A 27789-nucleotide genomic window follows, 5' to 3' on the forward strand; every position below is an offset into this window, starting at 1 on the left:
AAGAGGAAGAAGTTATGTCATGAGAGAATCTACTTACCGGTACTTGATGAACTGTAATGAATCTATAGAACTGAAAGCATGACATAAACCATACCGTATATTACTTGACCATGTGACAGAACACAGACTAAGGAATGTGTAGACACAACTGCCTGGCAACAAACAGTCAGTAGTGCCAACCGAAAAATAATAAAACAAAATATCCCCATTTGGGGATCATAGAATTGAATGGGTTTTATTCCTATTTATCAATAAAAACATAGACCTATTCACTATCCATGAAATACCATATATAATATACGTCAGTCAGCAACTAATATCTACAATATTGACAGAACAGTTTTATCAGTAAATCGTAAGTAATGTTTTATTATAGTAAAGTGTTTATAAACAAAATACAAACATCTTCTATCATCAATAGAATTTCTGGAATCATAGCTAAGTAAATAGATAAGTGGATTGAAGAAAAGATCTTCTTTGAATTAGGATTATGAATCTACAAAAACTAACACAATTTTCAGCCAGTATAGACCATTGTAACTTATTGTTTATAAGGATTCATCAATGATACTTAATTATTTGATTGAATATTCTGTTTTTAAATGTTAGTTATTCCAATGACTAAACTGTGTGCCTTCAAATTTATTTGAGAAATTTCTAATCATAGGTGACACTTTTTTTTGTTCAAGACCACTGTGAGATTTAGGCTAAAGATGAAAGTGGACTGTATACTGAAATGAAGTGGATTTGAATGAAATTGTTTTGTATGCGTTATTCCTCAATGAGGATGAAACCAAACCCCACATAAGAAATTGGAACAAGGTGACCGCTGTGTGTTCAATCATCATTGAAGACAAAACGGCCTGGTAGTTCAATGCTGCTAAATTACATTTACAGTTATTATGAAAAGGATTAGCCAAATGAAAAAGTAAACCAAATTAGATTTTGAAATAAGACAATAAATGATTCCACGAGCCGATCTTTAAAGTTTATGTATCCAGAGATTTCTAAAATTCCGTACAATTGGAAAATGGTGAGTTTTGCTAGCCACAAGTAAAAATTTCTGAAGATTGAGATGATATATTGAGATGTCACTCAAAACCAAAGCTAAACGAGGAAAATGTGAGACACTAAGCACAAAGGAAGTAGTGTAGAGGGTCTGATTACATCAAACAAAAATAAAAAATGAAGATTCACAAATCTTAATCAACTGTTCTAAAATAACAAGGAAAATGACAAATGAACGTCATTGTCTTTGAATATGTTGAATATGTTTAAGTATGTTTAACGTATGTCGGAGAAGTGTAAAATACCTGGGATGACATCAAGGTTGCTTAGCTCCGCATCCACATCCTCGACGTCCTGGGCGTTGTCACCACTTCAGTCCACGACTGGAATTACTACCGTTGCGATGCGGTGGGAAGCTGAGGTTAGAAAAGAGGCCAACGATATCCTCTCTTCTGCCAATTTTTGCTGCAATTTCTCAATGTTAGAATCCTGCAGGAGCCATTTATTCTTGTTGGGTCTCGCGCATTCCTCTCCTCGTAACAGTTGGTTATTACAATTTATTTCCTTGACCGATAATTCCAACAATCCCCCTGAAAAATATTTTATTTCATGCATTTGTTTATTTTAATAAATATTTTTACATAAAAATGGTGGTACAGTGAACCAATTATCATAGAAACATGTAATTAATTCAGCAAAAACAAATAGAAAAACAATAATTACATAAGAAATAGAGCTGTGAAAAAAGTATAACTCAGTAAGAATGAAAAATTCAGTCCTCATGATTTCTTCATTTATTTAATAGTGTTTTGATAGCTTGAAATTTGAATCTTGTATAGTTATTAGTTATCATTGTTGTCTTTGTTGAGACAACCTCCACATACTGTTGAACGTCACATGAACAAGACACATATGATTTTTGCAGACTCCACACTGTGTCTTCTCTCCTGTCTGCTGCGAGGACAGACTGAGCATATTGCCTGTCTTCTTTCTTCATTTCTGGGATTTGATACCGGTAGTTCTTCTTGTCCAACACTTCCCTTGTGGGGAATCTTGATTATCTTGTATTACGGCTGTATTGGATTATCTTGTTGGAAATCTTAGTTATTTTGGATTATAATCAATTATTATATTTAAATAAAACTGAACTTACTCTTCAGATGTAAGTTTCAACATTGATATGAAACCAAGATCTGGACTCTATCCTATATCTGGAGATAATGTACATTACTACAGTCATATTTACTCTATGTCTCAATTCTTTGAGTCATTTTATATGACAACTAAATAAACCTAAATCCAATTGTGATTCAAAAATAGAATTTGCTTCAGTTTTCTACTTTGTAACTGGCTTCTCTTCTCACTTGGGGTGTACCCAGCTATTGAAATATTAGACAAATGAGTCGTCCAGTTGCAAAACTCGTTATGTCCTTTTTTAAAAAATTTCAGAAATGACAAAAAACTGTACACTGAAATGAAATGAAGAAGAACACCAGTTATATTATTAATGGAAATAGAATTTATTATTATTTCAGTTTCAATAATTCTAGTAGCCCTATAGAGAAAAGTGTCATTTTTCTGAATTTTTCCTTGTCCCCAAATAGCTTGAATAACAGCCTTTTTGAGGTGAACTGAAAAGTTTTGCTCAGGTCTATGCACTTGATCATTGAGTACCTGAACCTACAGTTTAAAATAAACAGCACTGTCAATATGCCTATACTAGAGATTTTATCAATTTTAGTTAGCTCCAGTTTGTAAATTGGCAGTTTACTAATTTTATTTGTAATGATGTGCGGTGCTCACACATTTTAGGGACACTATGTATTTATGGGATTTGTAACATGATTATGAGATTGGTACTGTACCTATTTGCGACCAAATAAGTAAGGTCTATGACTCACCCTCAGCCACCAACTAAACACATAAAATTGAATGTCTAGTTAGTGAAAACAATCACACTCACTTTGTGACGTTTGATTGCTGGCAATCGCGAAAATATTCTACTGAATTTTGTTGAGCTAGCAGCAACTGTATGGTCCCGTTAATGAAGCATTCATTGCCGTTATTTGATAATCCAAAAATGCCAGCTGAAAAAAACAATATTGATAATGTTATGTTTTACTCACAAGATACAACATACGGAAGGACATGATATTATTTAATCGAGATGGAATCAATAAGATATTGTCAGTTCCACATGTGATCTTATAAAATTAGATCTAAAGAGAGGGTAAAAGAAGGTGCCTCCTTATTTGACCGGCTAGAACTAAATTTACATTAAGTGGAGAGTTGGCACGTGCATCTTGCCTTGGAAGGGGTGGGCACCCCTGTATTATGTCACTGACGATGACTACATAGGTGTTCTAGCATGTTTGTGTTTTCCTCTAACTAAATTCGTTGTATTTGACTCATCTTTGTGGTTTTATTACCGTAGAAATTATATTAATTATATGATGGCAGTGGCATATCCAGGGGTGGATATGGGGATGTATTCAACATCTATTGATGATCTATGGGCAAGCCGACTTGGCAGAATTGCAACGAAATTTCTAAAAGCGTTGCAGGAAGGGAAGCTGCCGAAGTTTGCCTTAGAAGAGGACATACAGAAACTCTGTACCCATATTACAAACAAATATAGAGGCCTTATAAGTAAAATTATAAATGAAGTGAACAAAGATGCTCCCTATGATGAGTTATTAGAGATGCTCATCACGCATGTAATGTGCCTTATTCGTTGGCGTCCAGTTGATTTCAGGCGCGCAACTGTGACGCATTATTCTTTACTTGATTGCAAGGACGATTTGATTTGAGATGGTGGAGAGGAGAAGGGAGGAAAATGATGAACTTGCAAGTATGGACTCGGAAAAGTGCAAGAACTTCAAGGTTCTGTGTAACCTTTCACTCGGCCATTCCCTTCTGGATGATAGGCTGTTGTTCTCAACTTCTGTGTGCCCAGTTGTTTGCACACTGCTTTAAACAGATTTGACAAAAAGTTACGTCCTTGATCACTTAATAGTCGGCCAGGCACCCCATGTCTTGTTATGATGTGGGTTACAAAGACATGTGCCACAGTTTCAGCTGTTCGATCTACTACTGGAACTGCTTCTGTATAGTGGGTGAAATGATCAATAAAACTGATGTAATATTTGTTTCCTCTCTTGGTGGTTGGTAGAGGGCCTACCACATCTACAGAAACTAGATCAAATGGATATTGGGGCTCATCAGCTGCTTGCAAGTGTGCCTTCAACAAGATTGGTGTTTTTCTCTGTGCACATTTGTGACACTCCAACACAAACTTCTTTACCGATTCTCCCAGTTTCAGCCAATAGTAATGTTTCTTCACTAAACTAGCTGTTCTTTCTTGTCCTGGATGGCCTGCCCAAGGAGCACAGTGATTGCAGGCAATTGCTTTCTCTGCAAGTCTGCTTGGCATGGCAATTTTCCATCTGTTTTGGTCTTCCTCACCGCCGGTCCAAAGAATGATTCCTCTCTCCTTTCTGCCTGTGCCTGATGATAAGATCTTCTGACACCAAGGGTCATCCTTTTGATGTTGGATGAGGATGTCTTCATTTATCTCCTCTGCTTCCACCAGCATCACTGCCCGGCTTAGGGCATCAGCATTTGTGTGTTTCCTGCCTGGCTTGTGCACCACTTCATAGTCAAACTCGGATAATCTGAGTGCCCATCTTGTCAGACGTGATGATGGGTCATGCAGGCTCAACATCCACTTGAGGGCAGCATGATCAGTGATGAGTTGGAATTTCTTCCCCAGAAGATAGCATCGGAACTGCTGGTGGCAAAGATCACTGCCAACAGCTCTCTCTCAGTTGTGCTGTAGTTCCTTTCAACAGTGTTTAACTGACGGCTCGTGTATGCCACAGGTCGTTCTCCATCCTCTGTATTCTGAGATAAGATTGCACCCACGGCTGTTCCTGATGCATCTGTTGAAACTATGAACTCTTTATGAAAGTCAGGAAAAATCAAAACCTGGTTTGAACACAACACTTGCTTCAATTTTTCAAAAGATTGCATTTGTTTGGAGCCCCACACAAATGGTACGCCCTTCTTGGTGAGTTGAGAGAGGGGTTGAGCAATCTCAGCAAAATTTTCCACAAATCGTCGGTAGTAACCAGCTAACCCAAGCCAACCACGAATTTCCCTGATGTTTTTAGGTACTGGATAATCCTTCACCGCTTGAATCTTTGCTGGATCTGGTTTCACCCCTTCAGATGTTACCAGGTGTCCCAGGTATTGAACAGAGCTCTTGACAAAATTGCATTTCTCCAAATTCACCTTCAAATTTGCATTTTCAAAAATACTGAGGACATGATCTAGTCGTTCAGCATGCTGAGGTATTGATGAGCTAAATACAATTACATCATCTAGATAGACAAAGCATTCCATTCCCAAAAGCTCGGTCAGGAGGTTGTCCATCAAGCGTTGGAAAGTTGCAGGAGCACCTGTCAAGCCAAAGGCCATTCATTTATATTGAAAGTGGCCTCCCACTGTGGTAAAAGCTGTTTTCTCCTGGTCTTCATCAGCTATCCTGATCTGATGGTATCCACTGTGTAGGTCAAGGGTGGAGAAATATTTACTACTGCCTAAATTTTCTATGGTCTCATTTATTAGGGGCAGAGGATAAGCATCAGCCTTTGTAACCTCGTTTAGTGCACGAAAGTCTGTGCAAAAACGATATTTGATGTTACCATCTGTGGACTTCTTCTTTACAAGAACTACTGGTGCACTCCATGGGCTAGTAGATGGAACAATGACCCCTTTATCTAACATCTCGGCAATGTGCTCCTCCACAACAGGTCTGAGGTGATAGGGGACTCGGTATGGGCGTTTTGCTATTGGTCTATCACTGGTGGTGGGGATACAATGTTCTACATTTGCTTGGCATCCTTCTAACCCTGGTTCTTCAAAAGTGGATGCATATCTTTTCAGCACCTTTTTCAGTAGGCTGGACTCACTGTGTGGAAGGTGACCCAGTTTTTCATCAATCTTGTTCTTAATGTTTTTGTTCTCTTCCAAAGTTGTGATAGAATTTATTGAAATAGTTGGTTCTCTCACACTCAGAGATTCTGCCACCACTAAACATTGTTTTTTATCAATCCTTATAGGTGACTGAGTGAGGTTTATAACCTTGACAAACGTCTTCCCATTTTGTAAATGTTGTATACATCTTGCCACACACAAGCCTGCTAGAGGTTCCAACGTTGGTTCAATGAGCATCACTTCACTAATGGGAGTATTGGTATAAACATCAGCCAGTTTCTCGGAATATGCCGGTACAGTCAGACTTTGTATCGCACACATGTGGAAGATCTTCTTATCACCGGCGGACGTAGCGACAATGTCGCTGGCAGGCGTTGCAGCATGCAGCTCCAACAAGTCGCCTCTTTGTGTTGTATTTACGTACTCGGCTGCCGATGACGATGCTGTCCTTTGGTTTTTCCCCTACAATAGATCTATGCGTTGAGAAGGGATATTTCGAACGTTGGATGGAAATTCCCCGTTGCTGGACGGAGGGACTTTTTCAGCCGCGGAGGGAATTCCCTGAGCGCTGGCCTGAGGGAATTTTTCAGCCGCAAAGGGAAATTCTTCCGCGCAGCCAGCCGGCGCACTGAGTGTCTTTTCTTGGTTTTCTTCACACGCTTTTTCATTGGTTATCGGTTGTTTCTTTCTGCTCTTCTTCTTCTTCTTCATCTTATTGGCTTCTCGCATCGTACATCCATCCATAGCTTCAGATTTGGTGCTATTTCTCGGAGATAAATCGTCAACTCGTTCTTCTTCTCTCTGCTTTGTTCGGATCTTCACGTTCTTTTCGAAGCTACTAGAGTCTGTAAGCGGCTGGCTGTTCTCGCTGTTTCTCCGGAGCTTCGTGACTACTATCAACTACATTCACTGGCTTACACTTATCTACTACGTTACACGTTCTTGTCATTCCTCTTCCCTCATTCGCTTCTCCAAACGTTATTTCGCATCCTACAACATCAATTCTAGAGCCTAGTTTGGTTAACAAGTCCCAACCTAAAAGTCCGTCATATTTGACTTGAATGGGTGCTATAACGAATATATGTCGAACTTCTAATTGTGCTACTTTCAAGGTCACAATCTGAGATCCTGCCACTGATAATGAATCTCCGGTCACACCCCTCGCCGAAGTATTTTCTTTTTCGAGCCATACACCAATGACTTCAGATGACCCCAAAGATAAAAGTCACAAGGCGTCAAGTCACACGACCTTGGTGGCCAATGATGATCGGAATTACGAGAAATGACGCGATCCTGAAACCATTCATTGAGCAACACAATTATTTTGCGGGCAGCGTGGCATGTGGCACCATCCTGCTGAAACCACAACTCGTCAATGTCTATTCCATCCAAATGAGGCCATAAAAACTCCCTAATCATCGAACGGTATCGGTCTCCATTCACTGTCACTGCTTTACCTTCCTGGTCTTCGAAAAAATAAGGGCCGATGATGCCACCTGACCAAAAGCCGCACCAAACTGTCACTCGCTGTGCATGCATTTCTCTTTCTGAAATGATGCGAGGGTTTTCTGAACCCCAAATACGGCAGTTCTGTTTATTAATGAAACCGTTCAAGTGGAAGTGCGCTTCATCACTGAAGATGATTTTGTTTGCGAAGCTGTCATCCTCCTGCAGTTTTCCCAATACCCAGTCGACAAACTGTCGTCTTTTCTGGTGATCTGTCACTTTCAAATGTTGCGTCAACTGTATTTTGTAGGGGTGACATTGGAGATCGTACCGAAGAATTCTCCGTACAGAAGAACATTTCAATCTCAATTGCTGAGCACGGCGACGAATTGATTTCGCTGGGCTAACAGCAACACTGTCACGAACTAACGCAATGTTCTGCTCAGTTCGGACAGAACGACGACGTCCAGGACTTTTAAGGTCGACTGTTGAGCCCGTCTCTAAGAACTTTTTCATGAGTCTGCGAACTGTTGATTCATTCGGTGCTTCATTTCGTCCTAGAGTACCGCGAAGTAGCCTGACAGTAGCCGCATAACTCTCTCCATTCTGATAGAACGTTTTGACGATTAACACTCGTTGCGCACAAGTAAACTTCTCCATGGTTAGACACAGACTGCAAGATCTAAAGAAATATGATCAGAATTGACAATCGGAATGTTACCAGAAATAGAATCGAGGTCACGCATTGTTGCCAACCGATAAACGAAAATTTACCAGCCGTTAAAAACCGGCGCTCTATTTGAATGACCCTATAGATGGAACAATGACCCCTTTATCTAACATCTCGGCAATGTGCTCCTCCACAACAGGTCTGAGGTGATAGGGGACTCGGTATGGGCGTTTTGCTATTGGTCTATCACTGGTGGTGGGGATACAATGTTCTACATTTGCTTGGCATCCTTCTAACCCTGGTTCTTCAAAAGTGGATGCATATCTTTTCAGCACCTTTTTCAGTAGGCTGGACTCACTGTGTGGAAGGTGACCCAGTTTTTCATCAATCTTGTTCTTAATGTTTTTGTTCTCTTCCAAAGTTGTGATAGAATTTATTGAAATAGTTGGTTCTCTCACACTCAGAGATTCTGCCACCACTAAACATTGTTTTTATCAATCCTTATAGGTGACTGAGTGAGGTTTATAACCTTGACAAACGTCTTCCCATTTTGTAAATGTTGTATACATCTTGCCACACACAAGCCTGCTAGAGGTTCCAACGTTGGTTCAATGAGCATCACTTCACTAATGGGAGTATTGGTATAAACATCAGCCAGTTTCTCGGAATATGCCGGTACAGTCAGACTTTGTATCGCACACATGTGGAAGATCTTCTTATCACCGGCGGACGTAGCGACAATGTCGCTGGCAGGCGTTGCAGCATGCAGCTCCAACAAGTCGCCGCTTTGTGTTGTATTTACGTACTCGGCTGCCGATGACGATGCTGTCCTTTGGTTTTTCCCCTACAATAGATCTATGCGTTGAGAAGGGATATTTCGAACGTTGGATGGAAATTCCCCGTTGCTGGACGGAGGGACTTTTTCAGCCGCGGAGGGAATTCCCTGAGCGCTGGCCTGAGGGAATTTTTCAGCTGCAAAGGGAAATTCTTCCGCGCAGCCAGCCGGCGCACTGAGTGTCTTTTCTTGGTTTTCTTCACACGCTTTTTCGTTGGTTATCGGTTGTTTCTTTCTGCTCTTCTTCTTCTTCTTCATCTTATTGGCTTCTCGCATCGTACATCCATCCGTAGCTTCAGATTTGGTGCTATTTCTCGGAGATAAATCGTCAACTCGTTCTTCTTCTCTCTGCTTTGTTCGGATCTTCACGTTCTTTTCGAAGCTACTAGAGTCTGTAAGCGGCTGGCTGTTCTCGCTGTTTCTCCGGAGCTTCGTGACTACTATCAACTACATTCACTGGCTTACACTTATCTACTACGTTACGCGTTCTTGTCATTCCTCTTCCCTCATTCGCTTCTCCAAACGTTATTTCGCATCCTACAACATCAATTCTAGAGCCTAGTTTGGTTAACAAGTCCCAACCTAAAAGTCCGTCATATTTGACTTGAATGGGTGCTATAACGAATTTATGTCGAACTTCTAATTGTGCTACTTTCAAGGTCACAATCTGAGATCCTGCCACTGATAACGAATCTCCGGTCACACCCCTCGCCGAAGTATTTTCTTTTTCGAGCCATACCCGAGGTATGCTTTCCTTTAGAATAGAAATCTCGGCTCCCGCGTCTACCAAAAATTTCTTGATCTCTCCTTCCACCCAAATTTTCGCAACTAGTCCTTGTCCACTAGAGGACATGTTGGGAATGACATAACGCCCTTTCATTTCCGTAGGCCAGGTGGTTGGGCAATTCTTACCCCTAGCCGACTCTAGTTTTCCGAATTATTACGTCTGACTGGAGAGTTTGAGCTACTCCTAGTCGCGGTAGATGACTCTTTCGCCCATTTCGAACACTGATAGGAAAGGTGGTTAGGGTTACCGCAAACAAAACAAAATTTCGGCCTCGCCCTACGATCCTCTCTGCTGTTATTCTAGAATTTCTTCTTACCGGTTGATTTTGATCTTTCGTTCTTATTACTTGCTTCTCTTCGGTTCGCACAATCCCGAGCGAAATGTCCTTTTCCACCACATTTGAAACAACCGGAATTCCTGTAGGGTTATGGCTGCTGACCCTTGAAGTCCTCGTACAAAAGCAGTCAATAATGTCCTGTTGAGCTGCGTGCGAGCCCATATTGCCTGTTGGGGGTCGGCAGGAATAGGCATCGCTTTTAACCCGATTTCGCGACAACGGTCAGCAAACGCACGGGCTGTCTCACCTTGATTTTGCTTTATGGCGCTGAGCGCGAAGAGCCATCGTTCCGGGTCGAGACTTTCCTCAAATCTTTGTTTGAGTATACGTTCATAATCTTCAAATTTGGAAACGACAGAGAGTAACTCGGGGTGAGTGTCTAAGCAAGTTGCAGCTGCACCCGTCGTTTTCATTCTACAAATAAACTTCAAATCATTGTCCTCCCAATTTCCGAGTTGAGCAATGAGTTTTAAATTTTGGATGAATTCGCGTACACTCTGACTTCCTTCTTTACCCGAAAACGACTTCACGAGAGATTGTACTCCCAAATCCTTCCTTACAGATGAAGTGATTTGGCGACTGGTGTGGATTCTTGAATCTTGCGATAATAATTATTCTGACCTAAGTTGGTTTTTCTCCGCTTTGTTACGTACATTCTGAGCTCTAAGTTCCGCTAACTGTCTCCTCAATTCGTCCATTTCGGATGCGTTTTCCGAGTCTCCCGAACTTCCCGGATTTAGCAGATGTGATGGAGGTTTTGGAGGAGGGTTAACATCGTCGTGCCCCATGACCATCATGTCCGTAGAGCTCAGTAGGATGAAGTTGTTATATATTATGAACTACTCCGCCAAAATCAGTACTATTCTTATTAATGAACGATAGAATTTGAAATCAGATAAATTGTACGATAATAATTGAACAGATTGTCACTAAAGACTCTCTTCCTACTCTTTATTTCGGTCTAAGGTGATAATTTTGGAACGCAATAATTATTCTTATACTCAGCAATTAATAACTCGAAGAAAGAAGAGAAAAAAAATGAAATGGATAATTTTAAGGTTTGATAATTTGGATTAAATTTCAAATTCTTCTGTTCGTGTAACAAATTTCAAGAAAGCCCTTCATAAATTGTTTTTTTTTTTTCACAATCTAGTATTAGAAGCAAAATGATCCCACATTAAATATTCTTACATCAATGATTAAGTTCTTACATTCCATAAAAAAACAATCAAAATCAACTTTTCAATAATTCTAGTATTTAAAAATGTTGGTCAAAAGCTACGCAATTTGGTTTCAATTTAATCATAATAACTTGTTAAAATATTTTATGATTACTTAATATTTTGTTACACTCAAACAATTCACAGTATTTAATTTTGCGTAGGCAGCCAACTAATAATAATTTATTAATCATCAAGTTCTTCATCGAGTAGTGGACTAACAATATCAATGACTAGTAATGAAGCTTCCATCAACAAATCGTTATATTCGTACATTGGAAGCAGCTCCAGTAAAACTTCCACTATTTCCTGTACTAGCGTTAAAAAGTTACATTTTCTAATTTTATAATCAGTGTTCACAACATTTTTTTTCTTTTTTTCCAAACCACTGATAAATTATTCTACTGTATTCTATATTTTTGGCATTCTTGCAGCCAAATCCCACCGCTGCCACCATTGTAATATCTCGGGTAGATTTGGTATGATTAACTGCTTTTACCAAAGGGTAGACGTGGTCAAAGAAAGCTAATTTTTACTCTATGAAAATTTGTTGTATTTAAACATTCTCTCTACCAAATTTTTACATCAATTTTGACTCTACTCTGGCTGCCTAGCCTAATACAAAAAAAACATTGAAAGAGATTTGGAATGGTACAAATAAACAAGAAAAAAACCTATCGTTATGCAAATAAAGTTCGATCGCCCCTTGTCATTTGAGTAGGATTAATATTCGGGACTCACCCATAATGAAGACGCTGAAGAGATCCATTAAACGATGATTTTGGTGATCCACACTCCCGAAAAGAATTGATGTCTGAGCGCGCTGTGTTCGCTTCAAAGGTTAAAACAAGAGTGCCCGGAAAGAATGCAATTTTTGTCTCAGGTCCGATTCTTCCTAGGCCTACACGTGGAAAACTAGACTATGGCAGGGGGGAAGAAGAGCCGGAAACTGTTGATGGGACGAGTGGATGGAAACTATCTTTCCCAGGCTGGGATGCAAGCTAGGCAGTTCCCAACCCTGAGAAAGATCCTCACCTCGTTCATCGGTTGAAAAAATGCAAGCTTTCCGTAGCCTATGCTAGGCAGCCAGCAAATAAAATATTACGTCAAATTTCACTAATTTCAATAACACTACTTTCAATTGCTTCCATTACACCCCCCACACCCCCAGGTGTCACCCTTAAAGTTCAAGTGCTTTCTACTCTAATTTTATGATCCCGCCGAAATTTTTCCCTGGCTACGCCACTGATTGATGGTGAGAAATTGTGGTAATGTGAAATGAGATATCATTTTATGCTTCATATAGGGATAGGTTATACATTTGGCCTACTCATTATCCATTCCAGTTGTTAGTTCAATTGATAATGCACGGTGAAACTTTATGTTGAGGTGCAACTGCATTTAACACGACTAGAGTCTAAGTCTACCGCTAAGAGCCAAGCCACACGAGGCGTTTTTAAAAACAAGTCGACAGAGCAGGAAGCTCTCCGATTGGCTGATTAGGTTGTCGTTCGGGAATCAGCCAAACGGAGAGCTTCCTGCTTTACCAACTTGTCAAAAAGAAAACGCCTCATGTGGCTTGACCCTTGAAGGCTGACTGTTCTTTCAGAAATAATTATTAATATAAAGCACTTCAGATTTCAGATTGGCTTTCAGATTTCAGCCAACAGTGGAGACAATGATGATCCCATTGCTAGACCTTCTTCCTGTTGGAACATCCTGTTATTGAATTTGAAGAAGTTCTGTTTCACACAAGTTTGAAGAAGCTGGTTTAATTCCTGTATTTTGTTGTTGTCCATGGAAGTTGTGTGGAGGATTCTTGTAGCTAGGTGAACACTTTCTGAAAGACACCAGTTTGTGTGTGGTAGGGGCTGGCATCTTCGATAGTTTTTCCACCAGTTCTCAACTTGAGAAGTTTTGAAGTTTTCAACTTTGTCTGTGTAATCCTGTTTGTTGAGGATGACTGTGGAATTTCCTTTGTCTGATTTAGTTACTATTAGGTCATTGTTCTGCACTTTGTATTTTAATGTTTTGAGTACATTCAGTTCCTTTTGTGGGATAGTCTTTTTAGAGTTCAGGTATCTTACTAAAATATCAGCACACTTGTTGCTTAAAAGTATGTCTTCACTGATTTCTGTATTTTTATCGAGATAAGCAGCCAATAGTTGAGCACTGGTAATGGTTTTGCTTTTTCGGATGTTAAATTTCTTTCCTTTTCCCAGATGTTCAGTTTTTTTCTGTTGAAAAGTTTGTTATTGATAGGTTCACACCACTCTTCGAGCAAATTTGTTGATTGTTGGCCTACCTGTTGATGAGCTCTTACCTCTGTTTGATTTGTTCTCAAGGGACTGTAGTTTTTTTACAAGTGTGTTTGTTCTTTGAATCCAGTAAGATCCACTCTGCACTATGCAATTTGGTTGAGATTTTTTGATGTAGAATGCAGAGATAAAAGCTAACTTAGCTATATCCCGAGCTCGGAAACTGGCCCTTACTGGATACATTTTTTCAAAAAGTTATCTTGATTTGGATACTAGCAAGTCTAGTTACCAAAATAGGTTAATAATAGGTAAGTCAGAAATCAGGATTATTCAGTTCAAGAAACGAATGGATTATTTTAACAATCAATATTATCATAACTAGAACTAGGATAATGAAATCAGGTTGCAATAACATCATAATCTAGTAACTTAATAATCCATTTTAGGCTACAGGTACCCTAGTCTGAAAAATAGCTACCGGTAACCTCTATGGTAAGACCTTCAATTTCAAAGTATACGTTTAAATATCGATCTATTTATGGCACCACTGTTGTTTAGTCACTTTATTTGCATATAATAATTTCAATAAGTGTAGTTGATGAAAAATAACACTCACGTTCAATGGGCGACTGCCCCTCTTGAAACATTTTCAAAGCTCAAAAGAAAACCCGTAACTTGATGTCAACAATGCAACAATGGATACAAGGACTAGAACTTATTGGTACAATAAGATTCAAATTTTATCTCCATCCCAAGTTTTGGGTAATCATCTCCGGCTACTGGTATCATATTTATTCAAAAAAATCACATGTAAAAATAGAAATATCATACATTTTAATCAATAAATATTTTTGAATAATTAATATAGTACGTAATCACATATTATGATTGGAATAGCAATAAAAAACTAGAATAGAAAATCTCATGAAAATTGCAAAACTGTGATGAGATATTATTATCATTAATTTATTATTCCAATGATATTTATTGGTTAAAAAAAATTAGAATGTTATATTATTCATTATTAGCTATTGTTTTCAACAAATTTGAAGGTTAGTGGAAATCAATCATGTAGGCATTATTACAAATTGTCAAAAAAATGCATATGCTGTAGCACTTCATCCTTCAACTCCCGACTTGCTCCTCCAATTTCTCCAATCAGCGATATTGGGAGTGAGAGTTCTTTCACAAGGTGACTACTCGCCGTTACAGTTGAATTCTTCATTCGGTTCTGGAACAAGTTACATTTTTTTAAATGAATTGACAATTGGTCTCTTCTTTACCACTCTTTACTTCTCTTGCAGTATTTACACTCTATTGTATCCTTTTCTGAAGGACAATTGTTGTTGTGCCTATTTTTTACCAAAATTATCCCCTCATCAATACCTTCATTTTCTTTTATCAACTTTGCATTATAGATGGCATTTGCTTTTTCACGAAGCACATCCGTAATTTTCCTAATAATTTTTTGTTTCATTGCTTGTAGTTGTGATTAATATCACATTCAATAAAATATGACTTGAGATGCCCTTCAAAGGCAGTTTCATACTCATTCACATTGTCTAAAGATGGTTGCATTGCCAGTAATACATTCAATCCAGGTTTAGCTTTTTGTCGTTTTGGTGTTTGTACGTCTGACTTATTACAAGATTTTTCATTAAGTAATAGATTGTGAATATTGGGGAAATTATACCCACAATGAGAGCATATATCACTAAAAACTTCATGGCATATACAAGGTGGGGCAGAGCCGCCTGACGAGTTTGGAGGGGCACTGCTCAGCCTGTGGTGGGAGTAGGCAGGCTCGGTGGGCATCATTGTACAGTCCCGGGAGAATAGTTTTTAGTTTGCATCATGAATTGTATGGGAGAGCATCGCGCTTATGTTGTTCGCGCTTTTTACGTAAATCAACATTCGATTATCGCAGTTCAATGGGCGTTTCGACGACATTTTAACATTCCTGTCCACAAACCCGTCCCATTTGTGAACTCTATCAGAGCGTGGATTTGTCAACTCGAGAAAACTGGTAGTACACGACAAGAAAGAAGACATGGCGCACCAAGAACAGTGAGAACTCCCGAAAATATTGAAATTGTGAGAGCAGCAGTCGAGCAATCACCGAGGTGTTCTGCACGCAGGCATGCAATAGCTTTGGGGATGTCCAGCCATTCAATTAGGAGAATTCTTCATGAACATTTGTTTTTTCATCCATATAAAATCATGATTGTGCAAAAATTAAATGCCGCCGATTTTTTAAACCGTAAAAATTGTTGCAAGGAAATGCTTCAACGCATCCCGGCAATGGCAACTCTTTTCTGCAGTGACAAGGCTCATTTTCATCTGTGTGGAGATGTCAACAAACAAAAGTTCCGGTACTGGGCAGCAAATAACCCTCGACAACTTCATGAAAGACCATTTAATTCACCAAAAGTGACAGTTTGGTGTGCCGTTTCTCAATTTGGAGTGATAGGGCCATACTTCTTCGAAGATGACAACATCACCGTCACTGTCACCTCCGAGCGTTATGTCACAATGTTACAAACGTTTCTGCAACCCAAATTGGAAGAACTTGCTGAGGAACAAGACTTGGGGGAAATATGGTTTCAGCAGGATGGGGCTACAGCCCACACAGCGTGCATTTCAATGGATTTATTGAGAGAAATGTTCCCAGGGTGACTTATCTCTCTGAGGGGGGACGTGAAGTGGCCGGCACGCTCACCCGATTTGAGTGTCTGTGACTTTTTCCTGTGGGGCTACCTCAAAGAAAAGGTTTTCAAACATCGCCCACACACTTTGGAAGAGCTTAAGGAGAAAATCAGGGAGGAGATTCAGGCCTTACCAGTGGCAATATGCCAAAATGCGTTTGAAAATTTCAAAAATAGACTACATCAGTGTAAAGCTGCTGATGGCCGCCATTTAACTGATATAATTTTCAAAAACTAACACTAAAAACTATTTTTCGAGCTGAATTCAATAAACCAAACCATTTTTTTTCTAAGTTTCTCCGTTCATTATTTATAACCCTTTCAAACTCGTCAGTCAACTCTGCCCCATCCTGTATTTTCATGTCTCTTTCTACTATCAGGCCTTGAAAAAACCTTCCCACATTTCCCACAGATAATATTCATTGTACTCTCAAAATCTGTATCAATTTAAGAATTTACTGCAGACTATTTCATGGTGGTTCCTTGAGGCTACTGAATCAAATAAATTACCACAATAACCACAAATATGATTTTCAGCCCTATAAATATTGTCCCTCACATGTTTTAGCATGTCTGTGCAAGTTGAACATGCATGTGAATTCAAGACCACTGTGAGATTTAGGCTAAAGATGATACTGTATACCGAAATGAAGTGGATTTGAATGAAATTGTTTTGTATGCGTTATTCCTCAATGAGGATGAAACCAAACCTCACATAAAAAATTGGAACAAGGTGACCGCTGTGTGTTCAATCATCATTGAAGACAAAACGGTCTGGTAGTTCAATGCTGCTAAATTACATTTACAGTTATGATGAAAAGGATTAGTCAAATGAAAAAGTAAACCAAATTAGATTTTGAAATAAGACAATAAATGATTCCACGAGCCGATCTTTAAAGTTTATGTATCCAGAGATTGCTAAAATTCTGTACAATTGGAAAATGGTGAGTTTTGTTAGCCACAATGAAAAATTTCTGAAGATTGAGATGATATATTGAGATGTCACTCAAAACCAAAGCTAAACGAGGAAAATGCGAGACACTAAGCACAAAGGAAGTAGTGTAGAAGGTCTGATTACATCAAACAAAAATAAAAAATGAAGATTCACAAATCTTAATCAACTGTTCTAAAATAACAAGGAAAATTACAAATGACCGTCATTGTCTTTGAATTGTTGAATATGTTTAAGTATGTTTAATGTATGTCAGAGAAGTGTAAAATACTTGGGATGACATCAAGGCTGCTTAGCTCCGCATCCACATCCTCGACGTCCTGGGCGTTGTCACCACTTCAGTCCACGACTGGAATTACTACCGTTGCGATGCGGTGGGAAGCTGATGTTAGAAAAGAGGCCAACGATATCCTCTCTTCCGCCAATTTTTGCTGCAATTTCACAATGTTAGAATCCTGCAGGAGCCATTTATTCTTCTTGGGTCTCGCGCATTCCTCTCCTTGTAACAGTTGGTCAATTTTAATTAATTTCCTAATAATTTATTTCCTTGACCGATAATTCCAACAATCCCCCTGAAAAATATTTTATTTCATGCATTTGTTTATTTTAATAAATATTTTTACATAAAAATGGTGGTACAGTGAACCAATTATCATAGAAACACGTAAATTAATTCAGCAAAAACAAATAGAAAAACAATAATTACATAAGAAATAGAGCTGTGAAAAAGTATAAATCAGTAAGAATGAAAAATTCAGTCCTCATGATCTCTTCATTTATTTAATAGTGTTTTGATAACTTGAAATTTGAATCTTGTATAGTTATTAGTTATCATTGTTGTCTTTGTTGAGACAACCTCCACATACTGTTGAACGTCACATGAACAAGACACATATGATTTTTGCAGAATCCACAGTGTGTCTTCTCTCCTGTCTGCTGCGAGGGCAGATTGAGCATATTGCCTGTCTTCTTTCTTCATTTCTGGGATTTGATACCGGTAGTTCTTCTTGTCCAACACTTCCCTTGTAGGGAATCTTGATTATCTTGTATTACGACTGTATTGGATTATCTTGTTGGAAATCTTAGTTATTTTGGATTATAATAAATTATTATATTTTAATAAAACTGAGCTTACTCTTCAGATGTAAGTTTCAACATTGATATGAAACCAAGATCTGGAATCTATCCTATATCTGGAGATAATATACATTACTACAGTCATATTTACTCTATGTCTCAATTCTTTGAGTCATTTTATATGACAACTAAATAAACCCAAATCCAATTGTGATTCAAAAATAGAATTTGCTTCAGTTTTCCACTTTGTAACCGTCTTCTCTCACTTGGGGTGTACCCAGGTATTGAAAATATCCTTTCACAAGGAACAGATGTAGCCTAAATACACAGTCTTTTTTGAGCTAGTCTGCAAAGTCGAGGAAAGCTGTGCTGGTTTAATTGGTAGTATTTTAATGGATGTTTGTCATGGGCCAGGGTTTCATAATTGATGTATGACTGCAGTTCTACTAATGCTGCTGCCATAGGCTGTTCTGTTTTAGGCTTCTCTTTCCTGTTCCTGTACTCTCCATATAAATCTACGAAGTATTCATCCTGTTTCCTCTTATTTGTTTGGAGTCTAGGAGACCTTGAGTTATCAGCAGCTATGTCATTGGGCAATTTCACTGTTGCCCCATTCTCACCAACTCATCGGATGCTTGTTGGTACTTAGCTTTGTCAGCAAAACAATCCTTCTCGAACCTATGAATTGGTTAATCTGGAGATAATGTACATTACTACAGTCATTATTTACTAGATGTCTCAATTCTTTGTTTTATATGACAACTAAATAAGCCTAAATCCAATTGTGATTAAAAATCGAATTTGCTTCAGTTTTCCTTTGTCAGCAAAACAATCCTTCTTGAACCTATGAATTGGTTAATCTGGAGATAATGTACATTACTACAGTCATTATTTACTAGATGTCTCAATTCTTTGTTTTATATGACAACTAAATAAGCCTAAATCCAATTGTGATTAAAAATCGAATTTGCTTCAGTTTTCCTCATTGTAACCGGCTTCTCCATTCTCCTCTCACTTAGGTTGTACCCAGCTATTGAAAAATTAGAAAAATGAGTCATCCAGTTGCAAAACTCGTTATGTCCTTTTTTAAAAAAATTCAGAAATTACAAAAAACTGTACACTGAAAATGAAATGAAGAAGAACGCAAGTTAGAGGGCAAATCAAAAATATAAACAGGATTTTATTTTGAAATAAAAATTATTTATTGATAAATGAATGACAAATATAAATTAGGCCTACTTTTCTACATAGTCTCCTGCTTTAAAAATACATTTTTCCCAGCGAGTGGGAAGGTTTTTTATCCCAGCATCGTAGAACAAAGCTGATTGCGTCACGAGCCAATTGCGCACGAACATCTTCACACCCTCGTCATCTTCAAATCGTTGCCCTCCTAGAGCTTCTTTAAGTGGCCTAAACAAATAAAATCGCAGGGCGATAGGTCTGGACTGTAGGGAGGATGTTCCAGTTGAGTCTAGTGCATTTCTTCCAGTTTTGAGATGGTTAGAGCTGCAGTATGGGGCCTTGCATTGTCGTGAAGGAGGATAACCTTTCGAATCGATTGGTCTTGTCTTTTGCGACGATATGCATCCCTCACCTTGGTCAGCAGCTCGCAGTAGTAAGCAGCATTGATTGTGCGTGGCTCGTGCAAAAAATCAATGAGCAAAATGCCTCACCGGTCGAAGAAGATGGTTGAAAGGACCTTGCCAGCTGACAGTCGAGTCTTGGCTTTCACAGGGGCTGCCTCCCCTTTCTTCCGCCACTCCATACTGGCTTGTTTTGACTCCGGAGTGTAGTGGTGGACCCACGTCTCGTCGCAGGTGACGATCCGACTCAGAAATGTCTCCCCTTCTTCCGTGAACCTTGCTGCATGTCTCTGACAGACTACCAAACGTCTCCTTTTCTGATCTGCGGTCAATAGGCGAGGGACCCATCTGGCACACACTTTACAGAACTGTAGATCATTTGTGATGATCGATTGACAACTCCCATAACTTATTCCTACCTGTTCTGCAATTTTGGATACCTTCGCCCATCGATCTTTGTCAAGAATGTCTCAAACCGCGCGAATGTTTGCGTCTGTAATGCTGGTCTGAGGACGGTGATCATGTTTCTCATTCTCCACTCATTCTCGCCCTTCCTTGAACTCTTTATGCCACGCAAACACACGAGTCCTAGACAATGTTTGATCCCCGAACTGAGCACTCAATCTTTGAAAAATTTCCGTCGCTGGAACTCCTTCACAAGCAAGAATTTTTATAATAATACGTTGCGCAGTGGAAGGGTGCACTTGTTGCTCCGACATCGTGATTGTAACTGAAAAACTGGCTGGAAGTGTGGGACGACTGGCTCTCCCCACTCCTAGTGACCCCACCCAAGCGTACTAGCAGCGCGGTCCCAGTCCTACCAACGGTAGGCGCTCAGGAACAAAAATCCCGTTTATATTTGATTTGCCTGATACATTATTAATGGAAATAGAAATTAATATTATTTCTGTTTCAATAATTCTAGTAGCCCTATAGGTAAAAGTGGCATTTTTCTAAATTCTTCCTTGTCCCCAAATAGCTTGAAAACAGCCTTTTTGAGGTGAACTGAAAAGTTTTGCTCAGGTTCATGCACTTGATCATTGAGTACCTGAACCTGAACCTACAGTTTAAAAAAACAGCACTGTCAATATGCCTATACTAGAGATTTTATCAATTTTAGTTAGCTCCAGTTTGAAAATTGGCAGTTTACTCATTTTATTTGTAATGATGTCCTCACACATTTTAGGGACACACCGTATTTATAGGATTTGTAACATGATTATGAGATTGGTACTGTACCTATTTGCGACCAAATATGTAAGGTCTATAACTCACCCTCAGCCACCAACTAAACAAATAAAATTGAATGTCTAGTTAGTGACACACTCACTTTGTGACGTTTGATTGCTGGCAATCGCGAAAATTTCTACTAAATTTTGAAGAGCTAGCAGCAACTGTATGGTCCCGTTAATGAAGCATTCATTGCTGTTATTTGTTAATCCAAAAATGCCAGCTGAAAAAAAACAATATTGATGTTATTTTTTACTCACAAGATACAACATACGGAAGGACATGATATTATTAATCGAGATGGAATCAATAAGATATTGTCAGTTCCACATGTGATCTCATAAAATTAGACCTAAAGAGAGGGTAAAAGAATGTGCCTTACTTGGCTGATTAGAAATAAATTATTTAGTGGATAGTTGACAGGTGCATCTTGCCTTGGAAGGGGTGGGCACCTCTGTATTATGCCACTGAAGATGACTACATAGGTGTTCAAACATGTTTGTGTTTTCCTCTAACTAAATTCGTTGTATTTGACTCATCTTTGTGGTTTTATTACCGTAGAAATTATATTAATTGATGGCAGTGGCATATCCAGGGGTGGATATGGGGATGTATTCCCTCCCCCCCGGAAATGGAACCTGAATTTCTTGTGGCTGGATCAGCCACAAAAATTAGCATCTAATACCATATTTTCGTTATATTGTACTATGTAAGTCGAGAAATATATAAGGGATTGGAGAATAGCACTGCAATAGCTTAGCAAGGTGATAATAATAATGCGCTATTTTTTTTTTTTATAGACAATGGTGAGTGTTCTTTGAGTGAGTTGTGACCGTTTCCCTGAGAACCAATGCTTATTACGATGTCCAGGAATTTGTGAATGATAACATGTCTCAAATGTTATCAAGCTAAAGTGACATTAAGAGCAAAGGCTTGCATGATAAATAATTTTCGATTTGAACTTGATCACTGTCATTTTGATCAATTATTAGTGTGTTTAGTTTATTTTATTCATGAATCATACAAATGTGGGTAATGGATGACAAAGAAGGTATAAGGATTGATTTTGAGATAGTCAAACCCAACGCTCAAGCATTGTTACATTGACATTATTTGTTCTAGTGCGTATGGATTAGATAGCAGGAGAAAGAGAAACTTAGAGATAGCACTTCAAAGTTAGATCACTTCCACCATCTATTTTATTATATAGAAATTCAATATAGCTTATATTGTTCTAGTAGATTATAGTTTATTCATTTTCATTCATATACTTGAACAAAGCTCCAGCAGCTTCAGCTTCTTCTTGAGAGTACCCCCGAAAATTTCACAGTTATTATGAAAGAGCGTAATTTCCACCATGGACAGGAGGGACACATTCCTCTGATATTTGAAAAAAATGTTTTATCCCCCCAAAACAATGTAGGTTTGAATATTCAAGTAAGAATAAAGTGAAGTTGAAAAAAATTGTTAATCAAGTTAAAACTAAGCCTATAATATTGGTTGAAGTAGTGCTTTATTGAAGCCAAAATTTAAGCATTCTTGCTTGTTATCAGAACAATAATGAGTAGGCCTTCTACAAAATTACCATTTTTTCAAACAATTGAATGAAAATAAAATTCTACTCCATTCCATACTATTTTTTATTAAATCAAAAACCAATAGGCCTATGAAATTTTCAAGGGATATCGAAATAATAAGTGGCTTGTCGATCACCAAAAAAACTTGAATGGAATGTTTCTTTTGAAGATGAAATTGCATAAAATCGTACCAAATTGAAGGTATATTTTCAAAACTTTTCCGGGGGTGGGCCCCCGGACCCTTTGGTGGGCGTATTCCATACCCCCCACACCCCCCCGGTGACACCCTCAAAGTTCTAGTGCTTTCTACTCCAATTTTATGATCCCCCCGAATTTTTTTCCTGGCCACACGAGGCGTTTTTAAAAACAAGTCGACAGAGCAGGAAGCTCTCCGATTGGCTGATTAGGTTGACGTTCGGGAATCAGCCAAACGGAGAGCTTCCTGCTTTACCAACTTGTCAAAAAAAAACGCCTCGTGTGGCTTGACCCTTGAAGGCTGACCGTTCTTTCAGAAATAATTATTAATATAAAGCACTTCAGATTTCAGATTTCAGCCAACAGTGAAGACAATGATGATCCCATTTCTAGACCTTCTTCCTGTTGGAACATCCTGTTATTGAATTTGAAAAAGTTCTGTTTCACACAAGTTTGAAGAAGCTGGTTTAATTCCTGTATTTTGTTGTTGTCCATGGAAGTTGTGTGGAGGATTCTTGTAGCTAGGTGAACACTTTCTGAAAGACACCAGTTTGTGTGTGGTAGGGGCTGGCATCTTCGATAGTTTTTCCACCAGTTCTATTGAGTTTCTGATTCCAAATCTGGGTTGAAACGATGTGCTTTTCCTGTATTGATTTTGTGAGCCAGCTAATGAGGAGAGTTTACGTATGAGACTACAGGTCTGATTGGAATACCTGCTTTGTGGAGTTTTGGTAGGCCAAATAGTCTTGGGGTTGAAGCATTCATTGGTATCAAATTTCTTTTTCCCATGAAGTGAATAATGTCTTAATATTGGTTATAGATTTTTTCACTTCCTGATTGAATTTTTCTGTCGGATCTTTATCAGTTGGTTTGAATTTGTTTTCTACAATGAAGTTTTCAACTTTGTCTGTGTAATCCTGTTTGTTGAGGATGACTGTGGAATTTCCTTTGTCTGATTTAGTTGCTATTAGGTTATTGTTTTTTACTTTGTATTTTAATGTTTTGAGTACATTCAGTTCCTTTTGTGGGATAGTCTTTTTGGAGTTCAGGAATCTTACTAAAATATCAGCTTGTTGCTTAAAAGTATGTCTTTACTGATTTCTGTATTTTTATCGAGATAAGCAACCAATAGTTGAGTACTGGTAATGGTTTTGCTTTTTCGGATGTTAAATTTCTTTCCTTTTCCCAGATGTTCAGTTTTTTCTGTTGAAAAGTTTGTTGTTGATAGGTTCACACCACTCTTCGAGCAAATTTGTTTATTGTTGGCCTACCTGTTGATGAGCTCTTACCTCTGTTTGATTTGTTCTCAAGGGACTGTAGTTTTTTTACAATTGTGTTTGTTTTTTTCTTCATGTTATTGAAGCAATATTCTCTAATCTTTGAATCCAGTAAGATCCACTCTGCACTATGCAATTTGGTTGAGATTTGTTGATGTAAAATGTAGAGATAAAAGCTAACTTAGCTAAATCCCGAGCTCGGAAACTGGCCCTTACTGGATACATTTTTTCAAAAAGTTATCTTGATTTGGATACTAGCAAGTCTAGTTACCAAAATAGGTTAATAATAGGTTAGTCAGAAATCAGGATTATTCAGTTCAAGAAACGAATGGATTATTTTAACAACCAATCATAACTAGAACTAGAACAATTATCATAACTAGAACTAGGATAATGAAATCAGATTGCAATAACATCATAATCTAGTAACTGAATAATCCATTTTAGGCTACAGGTACCCTAGTCTGAAAAATAGCTACCGGTAACCTCTATGGTAAGACCTTTGATTTCAAAGTATATGTTTAAATATCGATCTATTTATGGCACAAACATTTTCAAAGCTCAAAAGAAAACCCGTAACTTGATGTCAACAATGTGTCACACTTAAGAAATGTTTGTGTGAACAGTGTTATTGATTCATCACTTGAAAGAATCCAGCCCGACCACTTCTAATCTAGGGAAAGGGGTCTAATCAATCTAAAATTCACTGACGCTCATTTGGTTTCTAGAGGTTCCTCCTCATCTTGAAACATGCGGGACAAAGAATCAGCACAGACATTTGATTTTCCTGCAACATGAACTGTTTCAAATTGAAACGATAAAATTCTTAATACCCAACGACCAATACGACCACCTTTGGGGTTGTTGAGAACCCAAGACAGAGCAGAATTGTCTGTAAGCAACTTAAACTTGGCATGTTGCAAGTAGACTTTGAACTTCTCCATCCCAAAAATAGCGGCCAAACACTCCAATTCATAGGTGCTGTAACGTGTCTCATTAGGTGTCAACTTCTTGGATGCATATGCAATAGGTTGGAGGATGCCATCTGTTTCCTGCGATAGAATTGCTGCAATCGCTGTTGAACTGGCGTCAGTCTGCAAGACAAACTGTTTGGTGAAGTCGGCAGTTAGTAATACAGGTGGGTTGGCAATGGCCTTCTTAAGTTTGAGAAAAGCCTCCTGATGAATATCAGTCCACTCAAATTTGACATTTTTCTTCCTCAATGCATTGAGGGGTGCAGCAATCTCAGCAAAATGAGGGATAAACTTGTGATAATATGCAACCATCCCAATGAACCGAGCAACTCCTTTTTGATTTTTAGGAGGAGGGAAATCTCGAATACTAGTAGTCCTGCTTGGATCCACAGCTACTCCATGTTCGTTTATTATGTGACCCAGAAAAGAAATTTGGGTTTTCCCAAAGCTAGCCTTGTCAGGATTAACGGTGAATCCAGATTGCCGCAATTTTGATAGCACAATCCGGATGTGAGACAAATGATCTGAAAAATCTTTTGAATAGATGACAATATCGTCGAGATAATGAAAAACAAATTTATATTTCTCTTCTTCAAACAATTCATCCAGAACACTGGACAAAATTTGTGAACCAACTGCCAGTCCAAATGGCACACGACAGAATCTGTAGGTTGCCCTCATGGTACAAAATGTTGTGTAGTCCCTACTGGACTCATGCAGAGGAACCTGATAATAAGCAGAATTTAAATCCAGTACAGAAAAGAATTTGGCTCCATTGAAGTTGTGAAAGGCACTTTCAATGTTAGGAAGAGGCACAGAATCTAACAAGATACGTTTGTTTAGAAATCGATAATCCACCACTAACCGCCATGATTCGCTGTCTGAGTCATTCTTATCTCCTTTGGGTACCAGAAAACATGGACTTGAATAATTGGAAACAGCCTTCTCAATTACTCCTTCCTCCAACATTTTCTTTACCTTTTGATCAACAATCTCCCTTTTGATTGGGTTCAGCTGATATGGAGGGCGACGTACAGGCTCAGTTGAGGTCAAACGGATTTTATACTCCAACAAGTTTGTTTTACCCAATCTTTTGGATAATACATCCTGGAAATCACCAAGAACCTCATCTAAACCGGACTGCTCATCCTGTGACAAGGGACTGTTACTATCAAGGACTCCAATAGATGCAATCAGTGGTGACAACAAAGATCTCCACTCCGTGACAAAGTTGAATTTAATCCGTGGTTTGAAGCCAAAGAAATAGGAATTGTTGAAAAGATTAGGAATCAGCTGGGAAAACTTAATAAAATCACACCCTAGAATGACAGGAAAGGCAACATTTCAATTCTGATTTTTATCGAGACTGACTTACTCAACACAAGAGGGCTTTTATTTGCAGTGGTACAGACAAAATGTTCTTCAGAGAAGACAATGTGGTCACCATTGGCTAACAATTGATCCAGAACAGAAGAAGAAATAATAGATCTAACAGCACCAGAATCAATCAAAGCTGGTGTTTCCAAAGCCCCTAAACCCAAAAAACAAACAATTATAGGCAGGATTTCATCCATGAGTACTCTAGCCTTATGGTTGGCAGGATGCCGCTTATCCAAACGCCTGCTCCTCTGACCATATTTAGAGATAACTCTATTTCTGGGTTTACCCTTGTATCCCTCCAAGTTGGTAAACAATTTGTTTTTGGACTCATAGTTGGAATTTTCATCAAGACAAGCATTGACTAGTCACAACCTCTTTGATGTACAGTCACGTGCAAAGTGACCTACCTTCTTACAATTAAAACAAGTTACCTTTCCACTTCCACCAACTGCGCTTGGTCCAGGCTGCTTGACATCAGGCTTATTGTTGGAGGTACCAGCGTGTTGTTGTGCCGATTTTGACCTACAGTTCATAGCAATGTGACCTCTCTTTCCACATTCATAGCAGGTCCTATCCCGGTGTCCATAAGCTGTAGAGGTCTGCCTGACGCTACCGATTCTCGAACTCTCCACATAGGCTCGCTCATTGTCAGCAAAACTCAGGTTCTGTGATAATACACTCATCTCATTTAAAGCTTGAAATGTGGTTGGTCTTTCCTGGAAAATAAGACGAGATCTTTCCGCAGGATTCAAGCCTGAACAAATTGTGTGGACTATTTCTGCCTCAGATAAGTTGATTCTGAGCAAACTTGCAGCTTCCCTGATCGAAACAATGTAACTGCAAAGTGGTTCCTGTGAGCTCTGTAAACGATAAAAACGTTCTCTCTCAATGACCGATAACAAGCGTTGAGGAATGAAATATTGTAAAATACCTTTGTGAAATTGGTCAAAACTGATGTTTGAATTGATTGCAAAATTCAAACGTTCCCCTAAAGGCCCTACCGCAAAAGGTTGCAACAGCTGAAATAAATGCAAATTACTTACACCAATTTGGCTTCTAATTTTCAATGCCACTCCCAAGAATTTCAATAAAGTCTCAACTGTCAATCCATCAGTGACAGGTAACTCTTTCAATAAAGACTCGACTGGATTCTGTAATTTGTTGTACAAACTTCCAAAAGGTGAAGATGCACTTGGGTCTAAACGAGGGACACCTGTGGAAATTGCTGGATTAAAGTTGAATTGACTAGGTTGCACTGGCATGAATTGATGTGCACCTGC

The 27789-nt window shown here is 38.7% G+C and overlaps 1 protein-coding gene across 4 annotated transcripts in view; it reads right to left on the bottom strand.

Moving 5' to 3' along the window:
• Window positions 1-1461: 1461 nt before the first annotated feature.
• LOC120351955 overlaps window positions 1462-27789 on the bottom strand; it is a 56020-nt gene continuing 29692 nt past the window's right edge. For 2 of the 4 annotated variants that reach the window (XR_005571656.1, XM_039430996.1), the window contains exons 2-4: window positions 21207-21329; window positions 2972-3095; window positions 1462-1598 (exon numbers count right to left, since the gene is read on the bottom strand). Coding sequence is in view for 1 of the 4 variants with exons in the window: in XM_039430996.1 (XP_039286930.1) it covers window positions 1559-1598; window positions 2972-3095; window positions 21207-21329 (287 nt within the window). In the remaining 3 variants the exon portion in view is untranslated. Of the gene's footprint in view, window positions 1599-2971; window positions 3096-14663; window positions 14791-17487; window positions 17627-21206; window positions 21330-27789 lie in introns of those variants that run through there. The other 2 variants (XR_005571654.1, XR_005571655.1) reach the window with 2 other exon arrangements.

Source organism: Nilaparvata lugens, chromosome 6 (genome assembly GCF_014356525.2).
Source record: "Nilaparvata lugens isolate BPH chromosome 6, ASM1435652v1, whole genome shotgun sequence".
Lineage (NCBI taxonomy): Eukaryota > Metazoa > Arthropoda > Insecta > Hemiptera > Delphacidae > Nilaparvata > Nilaparvata lugens.